Here is a 13,972-nt window from a genome sequence, read left to right as displayed (position 1 = left end):
ATTACCATGCAAGAATGCATTATTGATGTCTAACTGACGAAGGGGCTAGCCATGCATGACAGCAATGGTTAAAAGAAGCCTAATTGTTACTGGCTTTACGACAGGGCTGAAGGTTTGAGAGTAGTCAATACCTGGCCGTTGATGAAATCCTTTAGCGACAAGTCGAGCTTTATATCGACTGATTGTTCCATCTGGATTTCGTTTCTTCCGAAACACAAATTTACACCCAACAAGATTCTGGCCAGGAGTGGGAGGAACCAGTTCTCACGTCCCATGTTAAAGGAGGGTTGTCACTTCTTCTGACATAGCCTTGCACCAGTGAGGGTCTTTAAGAGCTTGACTTACACAACTTGGTTCGGGTGGTTCAGGTAAGGGGTGCTTGGTGGTGGTGTGGAGTTGTTTTGGCCGAAAGATATTGTTCATGGAGCGAGTGATGATGGTTCGTGGACATGGTGGTGGAGAGGATGGCATTGAATTTTCTGGTTGAGAAACAGAAGTAGAAGGTCTAAGAGTTACCTGATCTAAAGTGGAAAGTGGTGCCTCTTGAGGTTGCACAAGAGCTGGATCTTCACTTGGAGTCGAAGAAGCAGAGGGGATATCTCCTTGAGCCCGTGTGATTGTTGGAAGCTCCCTGGAAGCAAGCTGCAAAATTGGTCCTGAAAAAGAAGAGGTTTCTGATGGGGATGAGTCAGTGGGTGATTGCATGGAAACCTGTTTGAAGGGGTAAACAGATTCATCAAAGGTTACGTGTTTGGAGGTGTATATGCGCTGACTTTGTAGATGAAGACATAGATATGCACTTTGGCTAGTAGAGTAGCCAACAAAGATACAAGGAACGGATTTCTTTTGAAATTTGTTTGTGTTATACGGCTTCATCAAGGGAAAGCAAAGACATCCAAAGGAACGTAATTTTTCATACCGAGGTTGTTGCTTGAAGAGGTGATATATGATGAAGAACAGGTGATGGAAGTCGATTGATTAGATATGTGGCTGTTGCAAAAGCATAAGCCTAATATTCTGATGGAAGAGAGGCATGACTTAGAAGGGTTTGACCTGTCTCCACAATATGGAGATGACGACGCTCAGACACTCCATTTTGTTGGGGTGTATAAGGGGCTGTCGTATAATGACTAATGCCATGGGTTGTGAAAAAGGGTCGAAGAACAGTGAACTCGCCCCCATTATCGGAATAAACTCCTTTAATTTTTATGTTAAAACGAGTTTCAATCATTTTGTAGAAATGAGGAAATATGGTTTTAACATCTGATTTTTGATGCAATGGAAAGAACCAACCATATTTGGTAAAGTGATCAACAAAAATAACATAATATCTGTGGCCATTGAGACTAGGAGTGGGAGAAGGTCCCCATACATCAGTGTAAAGTAAATCAAATGGTGTTGTGCTAGTTAGACCGTGTTTATGAAAGGGTAACTGATGAGCTTTATTGATAGAACACGAATGACAATTATTAGAACCAGAAAGACATGAAGTGGTGGGAAGGGAGAAAGAACTAATGAGGCGAGTGACAACTTTGAATGATCGATGACCAAGGCGATGATGCCAACCAGCTGCTGATGTGCGTTCATGGACAAAAGCAATTGGAGTAGCAGCAGGCGATGAGGCCAGAGGGTAGACTCCATTTTCACACGGTCCTTGAAGAAGAATCTCCCCCGTTCTCCAATCCTTCGCAAGAAAATAAGTTGGGTGAAATTCCAGGATAACATTGTTTTGCTTTGTGTAGTGGTGAACAGATATCAAGTTTTTGTTAATGGTAGGAACACATAGAGTATCTTCAACTTGAAATTTTCTGTTTGGAAATGAAAGAGTAAGAGAACCAGAATGAGTAATGGGCAAACCTGATCCATCTCCAATAATAACTTCATCAGTACCATCATATTCAGAGTGAAATTGTAAATTTGAAACCTGAGAAGTGATATTATGGGAAGCCATAGAATCAATGAGCCAACGTTTGTCGGGACTGGAAGTAGTAGTTGTGCAGTTCACAGTGGCTTCAGAGGGTTTCAATTTCGGACAGTATTTTGCAACAATGAGAGTGAAGACTCTCGGGCTCGAATCGGGGCAACAATGTCACGAAAATTTGATCCTAAGCCATGAAGAACATATAGGGTGATGTCATCTTGAGATAATGGGGCATCGATGAGAGCAAGCTCATCGACAATGGTTTTTACAGAGTGTAGGTACTTTGTAATGCTGCGATTGCCACATTGCATGAGGGTGAGATCCTCTTTGAGCTGCATGACACGAGTCCTGGATCGACTAGCATACAGTTTTGTCAGTTTTGTCCAGGTTTGATATGACGTTTGGGAGGTTGCTATGAGTGGTATCACAGCTAGGGACACTGAAGTCAAAATTGCACTTAGAATAAGTTTGTCCTGATGGAACCAAAGGTGATGAGCTGTAGTGGCAGCTGCATTAGTTGACATCGGTAGGGGTGGGCAGGTATGAGTGCCATCGACATAGCCAAAGAGGTTATAGCCGAGGAGGAGAGACTCAAATTGAGCATGCCATGAAGGGAAGTTGGTTGGTGTAAGACGTGCAGTAATTTGCTGGGTGGCATTGATGGCTATTGGAAAACTATCAGAGGAAGAAGTGGCCATAGCAGAAGCGAGAAAGACAGGAAATACTTGTTGGAGTTTTGAGGTGTGCTCTGATACCATAAAGAGGTTTAGACAAAATGATTCACACAATTCTTATTAGAAGAAGAGGTATAAATACAGATTTGAGAAACTAAAATTACTCCTAAACTTGTGCTAACGTATAACAACATATGTGAAAATAAAGGAAAGAATGAGTTGTACAGATTTACTAAACTAGCTGATCAAATGCAGTTACGAATTCTGATGCTGATTTTATGCATGAATACTAGCTGTCCTTATTACACACAGAAAAAGTCGGTCATGTGTTTGGTTCATATTAAAAAATCAATTAATCTACAAGTTTCTTTGTCTATGCTAGAAGTTTAAACCTAAGTTTTTCTTCCCTACAACTCAAGAAAATGCAGTTCACAAAAACCATAATACAAAGATGCTGAAACAATCAATATAATGATATTAATAAAAGAAAAAAAATAGGATAGATCTAAGAGAATTTGGATAACTTGGGAGTCCACAAAGTGGAAAATGTCGGTTATAAGTGTGTTGACTATAGGTAAGAGAAAAGGTAGAAGAAGATTATGGTTTTATATATAAGGTTTGTATACTGAGATTTTTTGGATTGTGGGTGGCATGTGGAAACAATGGGCTTTTTATACATTATCCCTCATTATTAATTATAAAAGTGGGCTCATTAAGTTATAATACTTAAAAAAAAATTATTTTATATGATGTTACTTCCCAAAAAATGACACTATAAATATAAAACTAACATAATCTAACTACCTCAATTGAAGAATTTTCATATGATGTATCACCTTTATTAATTATAAACCCTATGGTGTCATTATTTTAAAAATGACACCATAAATTATTTTTGTAGTAGTGTTGTGCTTACCTTTTGATCTACATTGCATGATGATCATTTCCTAGCCAGCAAATAACTTGATCAATCATGAGATTATGATCCTTCCATAATTTGCAGGAGTTGATGCTTGCAGGCTTCGATAGTCCATCAAATGCAATTGAGTAGGCAATGATCAAGCAACCAGGGATTTTGAGCAAAGCAGTGAAGAAATTGATGGAGTGGTTGGAAAGGATAGACGAGTTCAGGAATCCGACTAGTGTTGCTGGGTACTCTATCCCCAAAGGCAGTCATGTCCTTCTGAGCCGTCTGGGGCTGGGCCGGAACCCTAGAATCTGGGAAGAACCGCTAAATTTCAATCCAGAGCGGCATCTGAATGCTAGTACAGTTCAAGCAGTGGAGTTGAACGAGCCAAACCTTCGCTTCATTTCCTTCAGTACTGGAAGGCGTGGGTGTGCAGGGATGTTAGCAAGGCTCCTTCAAGGCTTTACTTGGAGTCCGCCACCGGGCCAAAAGGAGATTGATTTCTCAGAGTCGAGAAATGATCTCTCTCTCTTGCAAAACCTCTGCATGCCCTAGTAAAACCAAGTCTGCGTTCATCATTATACCCACTTCATTAATGAAATAATCGATTAAAAGGATTAAATATTCCCCACATTTGCAAATTTATCACTTTCATATTTTTGTTTGAAAAATAATCGATTTTTGATCTAAATATTTTTAATTATTTTAAATATTTACAATATATTTAAAAAATAATAAAGACATTTTTATCAAAACAATATCAAAATATAATAAAGGATTAAATTTTTAAAATTGGTTTGTAATGAACCTTTTGATCAAATAACTTTTCATTAATTAAATTGAAAACAAGACACAAATTAACAAAAACAAATCATAAATATTTTTTTGATTGAAACTTGAGATATGAGAAAACAACTAATAATATGCATACTAAACTAAATATTTTAAGAAAATAGTATAATTAATGTTTGTAATTTATAAAATTAAAAGTACTAAATACTTTTTATAAAACAAAATTGTATAATTTTTAATTAACACTTAAAAAAAAACAAAATGAACATATTTTAAAATTGCAAATAACTTAATTTATATATTATATAATGAAATTACAACTAATTACATATTTTGAAAAAGGAAAGTATTAATAAATTTATTATATCATAAAATAACAAACTTATATTATTTCTTTTTTTCTTTTTTCTTTTGCCAAAATAGTCATTGAAGGTACTTGTCATTGGATTACTCGATTACAATTATTGGATACATTAAGTATTAAATAAAGTTGGGAAGTTCTTAGCCATTAGATTGAAGAGAGATTTAAATTTGACCCTTGGACATAAATCGGACTTACTGTAAGTTCACATGCCAAAAATAAAAGGATAGATATCTAAATGGTGGTTAATTTCAACATGATAACTAGTGGATTCAAGGTCAGCCACCCACTATAAGTTCACATGCCAAAAATAAAAGGATAGATATCTAAATGGTGGTTATGTGGTAGAGTTGGCATCGTACCAAAATGATGGACCTCCCCCTTTCATGACAATGGCTCTTTCGTGTCAAAATTGAGTATGAATAATTAGATTTGAAGGGGGTTAACAAAAAGAAAAAACAATAACAACAGATAACAAAAAATAAGATATTTGTCTTTAATTATATTAAGCTATTTTCACTTCTTTTTGCTTTTTATCATGATTGTTTTAAAAAATAATTATATAAATATGAAGAATAATTAAAAATAAAACACTATAAATAAAAGAAAATTATATTTAATATATATTTAAAAATATAGGAAACGAGTTCAAGCACACAAAATATGATGCAAAAATTATTCTTATAAATTAGTTTTTTAAAGCTATTTTCAATATGGGTTTTAATCTTCATGTAGATGGATTATGAATCATTTAATTTATACTCCACAATCACAATTATGGATTGAGATTAATTTATAATAATCCCCATCCCAAATTTTATCCCACTTGCAAGTTGCATCAATAATTATATGTAGATTTTTCCCTTGTACATATAATATTCTCTTAATCGTTACTTTTAAGATATACATCGGTCGTTATCGCGCCTTAATTTGCCTAGACTAATTAATCAATAGAGTTTGTGACGATAGCCTCTTCAACGATAAATAAGAGAGGGTACTTCGAACATGAATCATGGAACGTACGTACGTATTACACGCAATCACCCACATGCATATGCACACACGCAATCATCTAATGGATCACGGGCTCAGAGCTCCAACAAAAATCTAGAAGGTAAGTATGAAGAAAAATATGGCATTACTTTACGGAGATAAAGTGGGAATTTTTCTTCCATTATTTTCTGTACTTATTTGTTGTTGAATATTCAACTTAGTTTGCGCTGAATTATGATGTTGAAAAGGAAACATTAGACTAACGATCATCTAAGCCAATCCCATACTGCAGCACAAGAAGTGAAAAGATGGAGATGGCTCTGACCAAGGCCCTTAACTATATATTTTTGAAGGAGGTTAATAGTTGTGTAGGAATATTTGAAGGATCCAAATATAATCAATCAAACAAAAAGAATCACTACATAGGACAAAAATACCCCTACTATTTACTGATTTGGAAGACAAAAAAACAAAAACTATAACCAAATCGAGCCTAAATCAATAGATTATGCATAGATGCATATGGCTTGGTGGTAGAATGAAACGACCATCTTTGAGCTAATACATCTTATACTAAGCCACAGGCATCCCAAAATATTTTCTACTTAACTGCATCCATGCCATATAGCAGCGAGGCCTGGGTTTTGGTCTGAGCGGTTTGAGCTCAGACTGCATACGCACTCTGGTGAAGCCTTGGTGTCACCATGGCCGAAAGAGAAACTGCCTTCTGCAGTGCAAGCCCGAAAGCTTCGTCCATGTTGATCTCAACTCCATCCGGCATTTTCCAGTCAAATGAATGTACCAACGTCCCTAAAATGTACTCAACCAGCACTATTCCCATTCTAGTGCCAGCGCAAATCCTTCGTCCAGCCCCAAACGGGATCAACTCAAAATCATTTCCACGAGGATCAATTTTTTCATTTCTTCCACTTAAAAACCTTTCTGGCCTGAATTCTTCCGGGCTTTCCCAGACATCAGGGTCTCGCCCAATTGCCCATATGTTCACGCTAAGTCTAGTGTTCTCTGGGATGTAGTAGCCGTTCACTTCGCATGCTTGGGTTGAGACACGAGGAAGGTTCAATGGGGTGGATGGGTGCTTCCGGAAGCTTTCCTTGCATATGGCTTGTAGGTATGGAAGTTTTGGCAAGTCAGACTCCACGAGCCGCCGGCTCCTTCCAATCACTTGATCCATTTCTTCGTGAGCACGCTTGAGGATGCTCGGGTTTTTCAACATCTCAGCCAGAGACCACTCGATTACGCTCGATGAAGTGTCTGTTCCTGCAGTAAATAAATTCTAGCCAAGGAAACAAAAATATGTTCACATACTTGAAATTTATATAATCAAACGCAATTGAAAAATTGAGATCCATGCATTAGCACTAGCAAAAGTTCAAGTTCGAAAAATCATGTAAACCATAAATGTTCTTGATTTTATAAAATAGAGAGAATTATGTTTTGGTGCAGAAGGTCTGATCAGAGAACCAATCATTTTTCACAATTTTCCTGTGCCATGCAGCTGAGCATATGAAAACAACCATGCAAGTGGAAAAAGACAAAAAAAATCCAAATAAAGAACAGTGATGTGCCCCTAAAATGGCTACCTGATAAAAACGTACATATCTAAAAGCAATAAAAGTGCTGTTTCAGGAAAGAAAATATCGGAAAACAAAATTAAAGACGAGCTTTAACTATGCATACCAGGAGGAGTGCTTTAATGTTGGTAATAGTGAGCTTCTCCCCTGTAGAATTTTCTTGGTTTGCCATGATCACGTCCAGAAAATCTGGGTTTCCCTTCCGCTCATGGGCTGACGCCGTGTGCTCCTCCATCATCTTTGTTAATAACCGATCGAACTTCCTATGTAAATGCTTCATCCCGTGCTGGATCCCTTGGATGTCCAGCCATGCGATGGACGGAATAAAATCGCCAATATTGAAGTACCCAGCAGTGGTCATGAGCTCCACCACCATGTCCTTGAACTCATTTGACTCCGACCCTTTTGTTTCAAACACCCGGCGGCTTAGAATCACTTGACCTATCATGTTGGCCATGGAAAAAGTTAACATCTCCGGCACCACCACCGGCTCCGCTCGCTGGCTCAACTCAAGCATGGCTCGAAGCATGTGGCCTAGCTCAACAGCTCGGACCTGAGACCAGTCCTCAAGAGCCTTCCCACCAAGCATGTGTAAGTTGCTTAGCTTTCTCAGTAGCTTCCACCTTGCCCCATAATCCGCAAAAACCATGTCTTGGGCATGATAGGCCAAGAGTGAGGCACCGGCATTAGGCGGGCGGTTAGAGAAATTAATGTCTAGCGTTTTAAGGAAAGCCCGAGCCGCCCCGGGAGTTGAGGTAACAAGAATAAAGAGATTGGCTTCAAATTGGATACTTTTCTCATTAACAGAATGTAGTATATATATACACATGTTTGATCTAATCTTCTCCTAAATTATAGCTACAGAATCAGTAATATAAGGCTAATTATGCTCCTATACAATCAGCTAATTATGTCAAGATAATCATACAATAACTAACATATAATTTCCTTAATACTCCCCCTCAAGTTGGAGAGTGCAAATCAAGAACTCCCAACTTGGTGCACAAAAATTCGAACTGCTCCCTGCCAAGTGCCTTTGTAAAAACGTCCGCCAACTGCATCTTTGTAGAAACATAACACGGACGAATTACCCCAGCTTGAAGTTTTTCTCGAACTATATGACAATCAATCTCAATGTGTTTAGTACATTCGTGAAAAACTGGGTTAGCTGCAATATATACAGCTGCTTGATTATCACAAAACAATGGTGCTGGTTTGTCCAATTCAACCTTCAAATCTTTAAGTATGTACCTCAACCAAGTCAATTCCAGGCAAGTATTCGCCATTGCTCTGTACTCTGCTTCTGCTGACGAACGTGAAACATTCGTTTGTTTTTTTTATTTCCAAGAGATGAGTGATGATCCGAGGAAAACACAATAACCAGAAACGGAACGTCTTGACATACGACATCCTCCCCAATCTGAATCGCAAAATGCGCTGAGTGTTAAATTATTTTCAGATGGAAGAAAAAGACCTTGACCTGGTGACCCTTTAATATATCGGAGGACTCGTAATGCTGCTTCCCAGTGCGGCTTCCGAGGTGTGTTCATGAATTGACTTAGTGTACGTACTGAATACACTATGTCAGGCCTGGTTACAGTCAAGTATATTAATCTGCCAACCAGTCTCCGATACCTACTTGGATCATGAAGTAACTCGCCATCTTCATCAGTCAATTTCAAGTTTTGCTCCATCGGAAATTTTTCGGGCTTCACTCCTGTCAATCCTGTGTCTTGCAAAATATCTAATGCATATTTTCTTTAAGACATAAAGATTCCCTTTTTAGAGCGAGAGAATTCTATACCCAAAAAATATTTCAATTCACCGAGGTCTTTAATAAAAAAATGCTTGAGCAGATGAGTCTTGAGCATCTTGATTTCATGCAAATCATTACCAGTCAACAGGATATCATCAACATAAATGAGAATAGCAATGAACTTGTTACCTTGGGATTTAGTAAAAAGTGAATAATCTGCTTTGGACTGTATGTAACCCGCAGACTTAACAGTAGCTGTAAAAGTTGAGAACCAATTGCGTGATGCCTGTTTCAAACCGTAAATAGATTTGCGAAGCCGACTTACCAGATTCTCCCCCTATCGGCGAAGACCAGGAGGTGGAGTCATATAAACCTCTTCTTGTAAATTGCCATGAAGGAATGCGTTGTGCACATCAAGCTGATGGATGTACCAATTTCTGGAAGCTGCGACAGTCAGCAAACAGCGAAGAGTGGTGAGTTTGGCAGTTGGAGAAAAGGTTTCCTGATAGTCGATACCGGCGACCTGTGTGTAGCCCTTGGCAACCAAACGGGCTTTATAGCGTTCAATGGTTCCGTCAGAATGGTATTTGATCTTGTACACCCAGCGGCAGCCAATGGGTTTGTGTCCCGGAGGAAGAGGGACCATCTCCCAAGTGTTGTTTCGTTCTAGAGCCTGAAGTTCGGTGGACATGGCTTGGCGCCAACGTGGATCACAGTCAGCTTGTTCAAAGGATGAAGGTTCGGTTTGGGCTGTCAAAAGAGCTAAAAAAGCACGGTGATGGGGTGAAAAACGAAAAAAAAGAAAGGTGAGAAGAGAGGGGATACCTTGTACCTTGACGAGAACTTGATTGCGTGGAAGAATGATTAAGCTGGGCAGACATGGCATAGTCGTGGTGCCAGGCAGGAGGCTGAATATGACGAGTGGAACGTCGAAGAGGGGGTTCATGGGTGGGGGAAGGGGCTGACGTGTTGGAGGGTACTGAGGGCATGGAAGGTGGGGAAGAAAGCGAAAAAGGAGATGGAGAAGAAGGTAAGGGTGACGCAACTGATTCTGGGGATAAAGGTTCGAGAACATCAGTATTAGAGGAAGGTGAAGATGATACAAGATTGTGATGCGAAAAGGGAGAAGTGGAACTTGGAAAAAAATGAGGAAGAGATATCGGTTGAGGTGTGGAATCGAAAGAAATGGGAAGCGGTAAAGGAAGAGAAGGTGAATGTTGTTGAGATTGAGAAGAACTAGAATGGAAAGGAAAAATATTTTCCCGAAAGAATACATCTCGGCTGACTGATATTTTTTGTGTTTGCAAATCGAGTACTTTATAGCCTTTTTTTCCATGTGGATACCCCAAAAAAACACAAATAGATGCCCGAGGGTCAAATTTCTGTTTGGGGTGAACATTGGTTACATAGCATTCACAACCAAAAACTCGCAAATGTGTGAGTGAAGGAGGCCGATTATATAAGACCTCGAATGGTGATTTGTTTGAGAGCAATGGAGTCGGAATGCGGTTTATCAGATAAACGGCTGTTAAAACACATTCCCCCCAAAACTCAAGTGGGACATTTGATTGAAACATGAGAGAACAGGCAACATTTAAAATGTGTCGATGTTTGCGTTCTACAACTCCGTTTTGTTGCGGAGTGTAAATGCAAGAGGTTTGAAGTTCGATTCCTTTATTTTGAAGAAAGATGCGAAGAGGAATAAATTATGTGCCATTATCCATTCTTACCGTTTGAACATCTGTGTGGAATTGAGTTTTGACGAATTGCACAAAATTAGTTAACAAAGATTGTGTTTCTAACTTATGATGCATAAGGAAAATCCATGTGCAACGAGAAAAATCGTCAACAATTGTAAGGAAATAACGTGAACCAGTATGTGCAGGAATTTTGTGAGGACCCCAGACATCATAATGTAAAAGAGAAAAAGGAAATTTTGTAGTTATTGAACTTTTGGGAAAGGGCAAGCGTGTCTGCTTAGCCTGTGGGCAAATTGGACAATGATTTCCTAATTCTTTATGAATATCTGGAAGCAAATGTGATAATAATTTAAAACGAGAAAAAGAGGGATGACCCAGGCGTAAATGCCATAAGTCAGACGGTTGAGAAACATGAAAGACAACCGATTTATTTGTTGATGGATGCATGTAGTATAGACCACCACGCTGTTTACCCGAGCCAATCATCTTCCCCGAAACCAAGTCCTGCAAAATACAATAGTCAGGAAAGAATATGATGCAGCAATTCTGATCTTTTGCGAGTTTGCTAGCCGAAATTAAATTCAAGTTAAAGGATGGGACACATAAAACATCTTTAAGGGTCAATTGGGAATCAAAAATAACGGTGCCAGTGTGTGTTATTGGTGATGCTGCACCATTTGGTAAATTAACAGTTGTGACATTAGAAGGTTTGAGATCAGTGAAAAGAGACATGTGGGAAACGATGTGATCCGTGGCACCTGTATCCAAAATCCAAGAACTTGTACTACTAGAATTAACAGACACAAGAGTTGATGGAATCAAACCTGCAGCATTTGCATATGCGTCAATATTACCGGAATTACTGTGATTTAATGCATGAAATTGCTTGAGCCAACTGTTGTATTTGTTCTGTAGTGAACCCCTGGACTGTACTAGAAGAAGTCGAATCAGACATTTCCTGGGATTCTGTCGCGTTTGCTAAGGGCTGATTCCCACGACCAAAAGGACATTGTCCTCGGAATTGTCCCGTTTTGTTATTGCTCCCATTTTTCAGTCGGCATCTATCCTCCGTGTGACCTCTTTTATCACAGAACTTACAGTGAAATTTAAGAGTCCGACATTCATCTATGGTATGTCCGGATCTGTTACAATGGTCACACAATTTTTGTCTTGGATTACCTCCTTTTCCAGGGACTGCGGCAGCTATTGAGAAATTCTCGGTTGGCTCAGAAGAAACTTGTCGTTGCATCTCTTCCTGGACAATTAAAGAGTATGCTTGACAGACATTGGGCAATGGCGACATCATCAAAATATTGGATCTCACTACCTTATATGACTCATTCAAACCCATTAGAAATTGCATAAGACGGTCTTCCTCCCTTTGCTCGAGATGTGCTTGCCGTTGGTTGCAGGTCAGCGGGGAACGGTATGTCTCAAGCTCGTCCCATAAGGCTTTGATCTTTGTAAAATATGCAGCTACTGTCATCGTTCCTTGCGACATGGTGGCGATTGATTTCTATATTTGAAAAACCGCTGGAGCATTCTTTTGAGAAAACTGGTCGCGCAAATCAACCCACACTTCGCGTGCTATTTTAGCATGGATAATTCCTTCAGCAATGTCCGATTCAACAGCATGAGTTAGCCAAGAAAGTATCATGCTGTTGCATTGATTCCACTGTTCAAACATAAAGGGTTCATCTTCCTGCGATGGTTCTTCAACTGTCCCGTCGACGAAGCCGATCTTCTTCTTGGCAGTAAGGGCATGAATAACTGCTTTGCTCCATGATTGATAGTTGACCCCATTTAATTTGATGGGCACCAAAACATGGCCTGGTTGATCTGAATGATGAATATAGAGAGGATGTGAAGGATCGATGGTCTTGTTTTCTGATCCAGAAGCCTTCTGACTGCCAGCCATGGTGGTTTTTTGTTCTTGCTCTGATACCATAACAAGAATAAAGAGATTGGCTTCAAATTGGATACTTTTCTCATTAATAGAATGTAGTATATATATACACATGTTTGATCTAATCTTCTCCTAAATTATAGCTACAGAATCAGTAATATAAGGCTAATTATGCTCCTATACAATCAGCTAATTATGTCAAGATAATCATACAATAACTAACATATAATTTCCTTAATATGAGGCCACCATCATGCTGTTAGTGCCCATTTTCAAGAACATGACAGGCCCGTATCTTTTGGCCATCTTTGCTAATGCAACATGAGGCATGTTACCTAGAAGAGGAAGAGCGCCGACGAGCGGCCACCCTTTGGGGCCAGGAGGGAGCTTCCAGGAAGATTTGGGAAGGAGAGAACGAATGAAGAAGCGGGTGATGAAGAAGAGTAGAGTTGCTGCAGCAAGCTCAATCAAGAGGCTTGTATCTATGGCCATGGCTTAGTGAGTGTAGGATAGTGAAGGTGGCTATGAAAATTGAGCTAGGTTTGTGGAAATATATGGGGCATGAGGCCATGGGTATGGTAGGTGAGCGAACGTTTGGTAGTCACGTGTCCAGGTACCAATTAATTTCTGGATCACTGGGTTTGCTTGTGGAGAGCCAGGTGTCGGGAAGTAACCGATAATTTTGTCACTATCTTATCTCATATCACCTTTAATAAGTTGGGAGGATGGCCTCCAGACAAAGGGACGGGCTGCCCATCTCCTATTTATTTTATGGGGCCTATATTGAAAATAATAAGAACCTACTAATCGGATAGATTTGTTTCCATAAGCCTGTATTCCAACTGACGTTCAACTCCTAATACTATTCTAATGAAGGGTTAAGAACAAATGGATATAGTAATGATACCAACTAATCTCATAATCAGCCAAATTGGATAATAATACTAATAATTATTAAGGGAAATTGAAAAGTTGATTTTTCCTCTTTCTCAAAAAAAAAAATTGCTTATATTATAAAATCCCATAAATATATTATAAATTAGAAAAAGTGGGTTTTTACTCACTAATTTAAAATATATATATATATATATAATTGAACAAAAATTTACATCAACAATAAAATAAAAAAATTTAAAAATTAAAAATATAATTACAACTAAAATACATAAAATTAAATACAATTAAAATAAAAAACATAAAATTTTAAAAATAAAATATTAACTCTTATTTTATTTCCAACTCTTTCTCTATATCTATATTTTCTACTGCGTGTTTTACTAAATGAAAAATTATTGTTTTATTTTTATATTTTTAATTTTAAAGTTTTAAATGTCTTTTTAGTTTTAAAAATTTCTTATTTTATTAATCTT

At 38.4% G+C, this 13,972-nt stretch overlaps 2 protein-coding genes and 1 long non-coding RNA gene across 3 annotated transcripts; all 3 read right to left on the bottom strand.

Moving 5' to 3' along the window:
- Window positions 1–276: 276 nt before the first annotated feature.
- LOC109122748 (uncharacterized) lies at window positions 277–2,619 on the bottom strand. The gene is made up of 3 exons (XM_019220453.1): window positions 2,035–2,619; window positions 1,532–1,924; window positions 277–711 (listed from the first exon to the last, which is right to left on the bottom strand). Exons 1-3 carry the CDS (start codon window positions 2,617–2,619, stop codon window positions 277–279), a joined length of 1,413 nt encoding a protein of 470 aa, XP_019075998.1.
- Window positions 2,620–3,382: 763 nt separating this feature from the next.
- On the bottom strand, window positions 3,383–4,212 carry LOC132253958 (uncharacterized). Its single transcript, XR_009465890.1, has 2 exons — window positions 3,896–4,212; window positions 3,383–3,813 (listed from the first exon to the last, which is right to left on the bottom strand). It is a non-coding gene; the product is annotated as an uncharacterized LOC132253958 (long non-coding RNA).
- A 1,859-nt stretch (window positions 4,213–6,071) lies between these two features.
- Window positions 6,072–13,109, bottom strand: LOC100243414 (flavonoid 3',5'-hydroxylase 2-like). Its single transcript, XM_010653221.2, has 3 exons — window positions 12,848–13,109; window positions 7,347–7,996; window positions 6,072–6,942 (listed from the first exon to the last, which is right to left on the bottom strand). Exons 1-3 carry the CDS (start codon window positions 13,092–13,094, stop codon window positions 6,313–6,315), a joined length of 1,527 nt encoding a protein of 508 aa, XP_010651523.1. The 5' UTR covers window positions 13,095–13,109; the 3' UTR covers window positions 6,072–6,312.
- Between the last annotated feature and the right edge of the window lie 863 nt (window positions 13,110–13,972).

The sequence above is a fragment of the Vitis vinifera genome, chromosome 6, assembly GCF_030704535.1.
Source record: "Vitis vinifera cultivar Pinot Noir 40024 chromosome 6, ASM3070453v1".
NCBI classification, from domain to species: Eukaryota; Viridiplantae; Streptophyta; class Magnoliopsida; order Vitales; family Vitaceae; genus Vitis; species Vitis vinifera.
This window is presented reverse-complemented; position numbering and strand designations above follow the sequence as displayed.

Coding starts and splice junctions, on each gene's coding strand:
- LOC109122748 (XM_019220453.1), bottom strand. CDS start 2,619: ATGGCCACTTCTTCCTCTGATAGTTTTCCAATAGCCATCAATGCCACC. Junction 1,925..2,034: donor TCTCATTGTTGCAAAATACT/GTCCGAAATTGA, acceptor ATCACTTCTCAG/GTTTCAAATTTACAATTTCA. Junction 712..1,531: donor TTGGTCATCGATCATTCAAA/GTTGTCACTCGC, acceptor CCCTTCAAACAG/GTTTCCATGCAATCACCCAC.
- LOC100243414 (XM_010653221.2), bottom strand. CDS start 13,094: ATGGCCATAGATACAAGCCTCTTGATTGAGCTTGCTGCAGCAACTCTA. Junction 7,997..12,847: donor CACTAACAGCATGATGGTGG/CCTCATATTAAG, acceptor TTATTCTTGTTA/CCTCAACTCCCGGGGCGGCT. Junction 6,943..7,346: donor ACATTAAAGCACTCCTCCTG/GTATGCATAGTT, acceptor TTCCTTGGCTAG/AATTTATTTACTGCAGGAAC.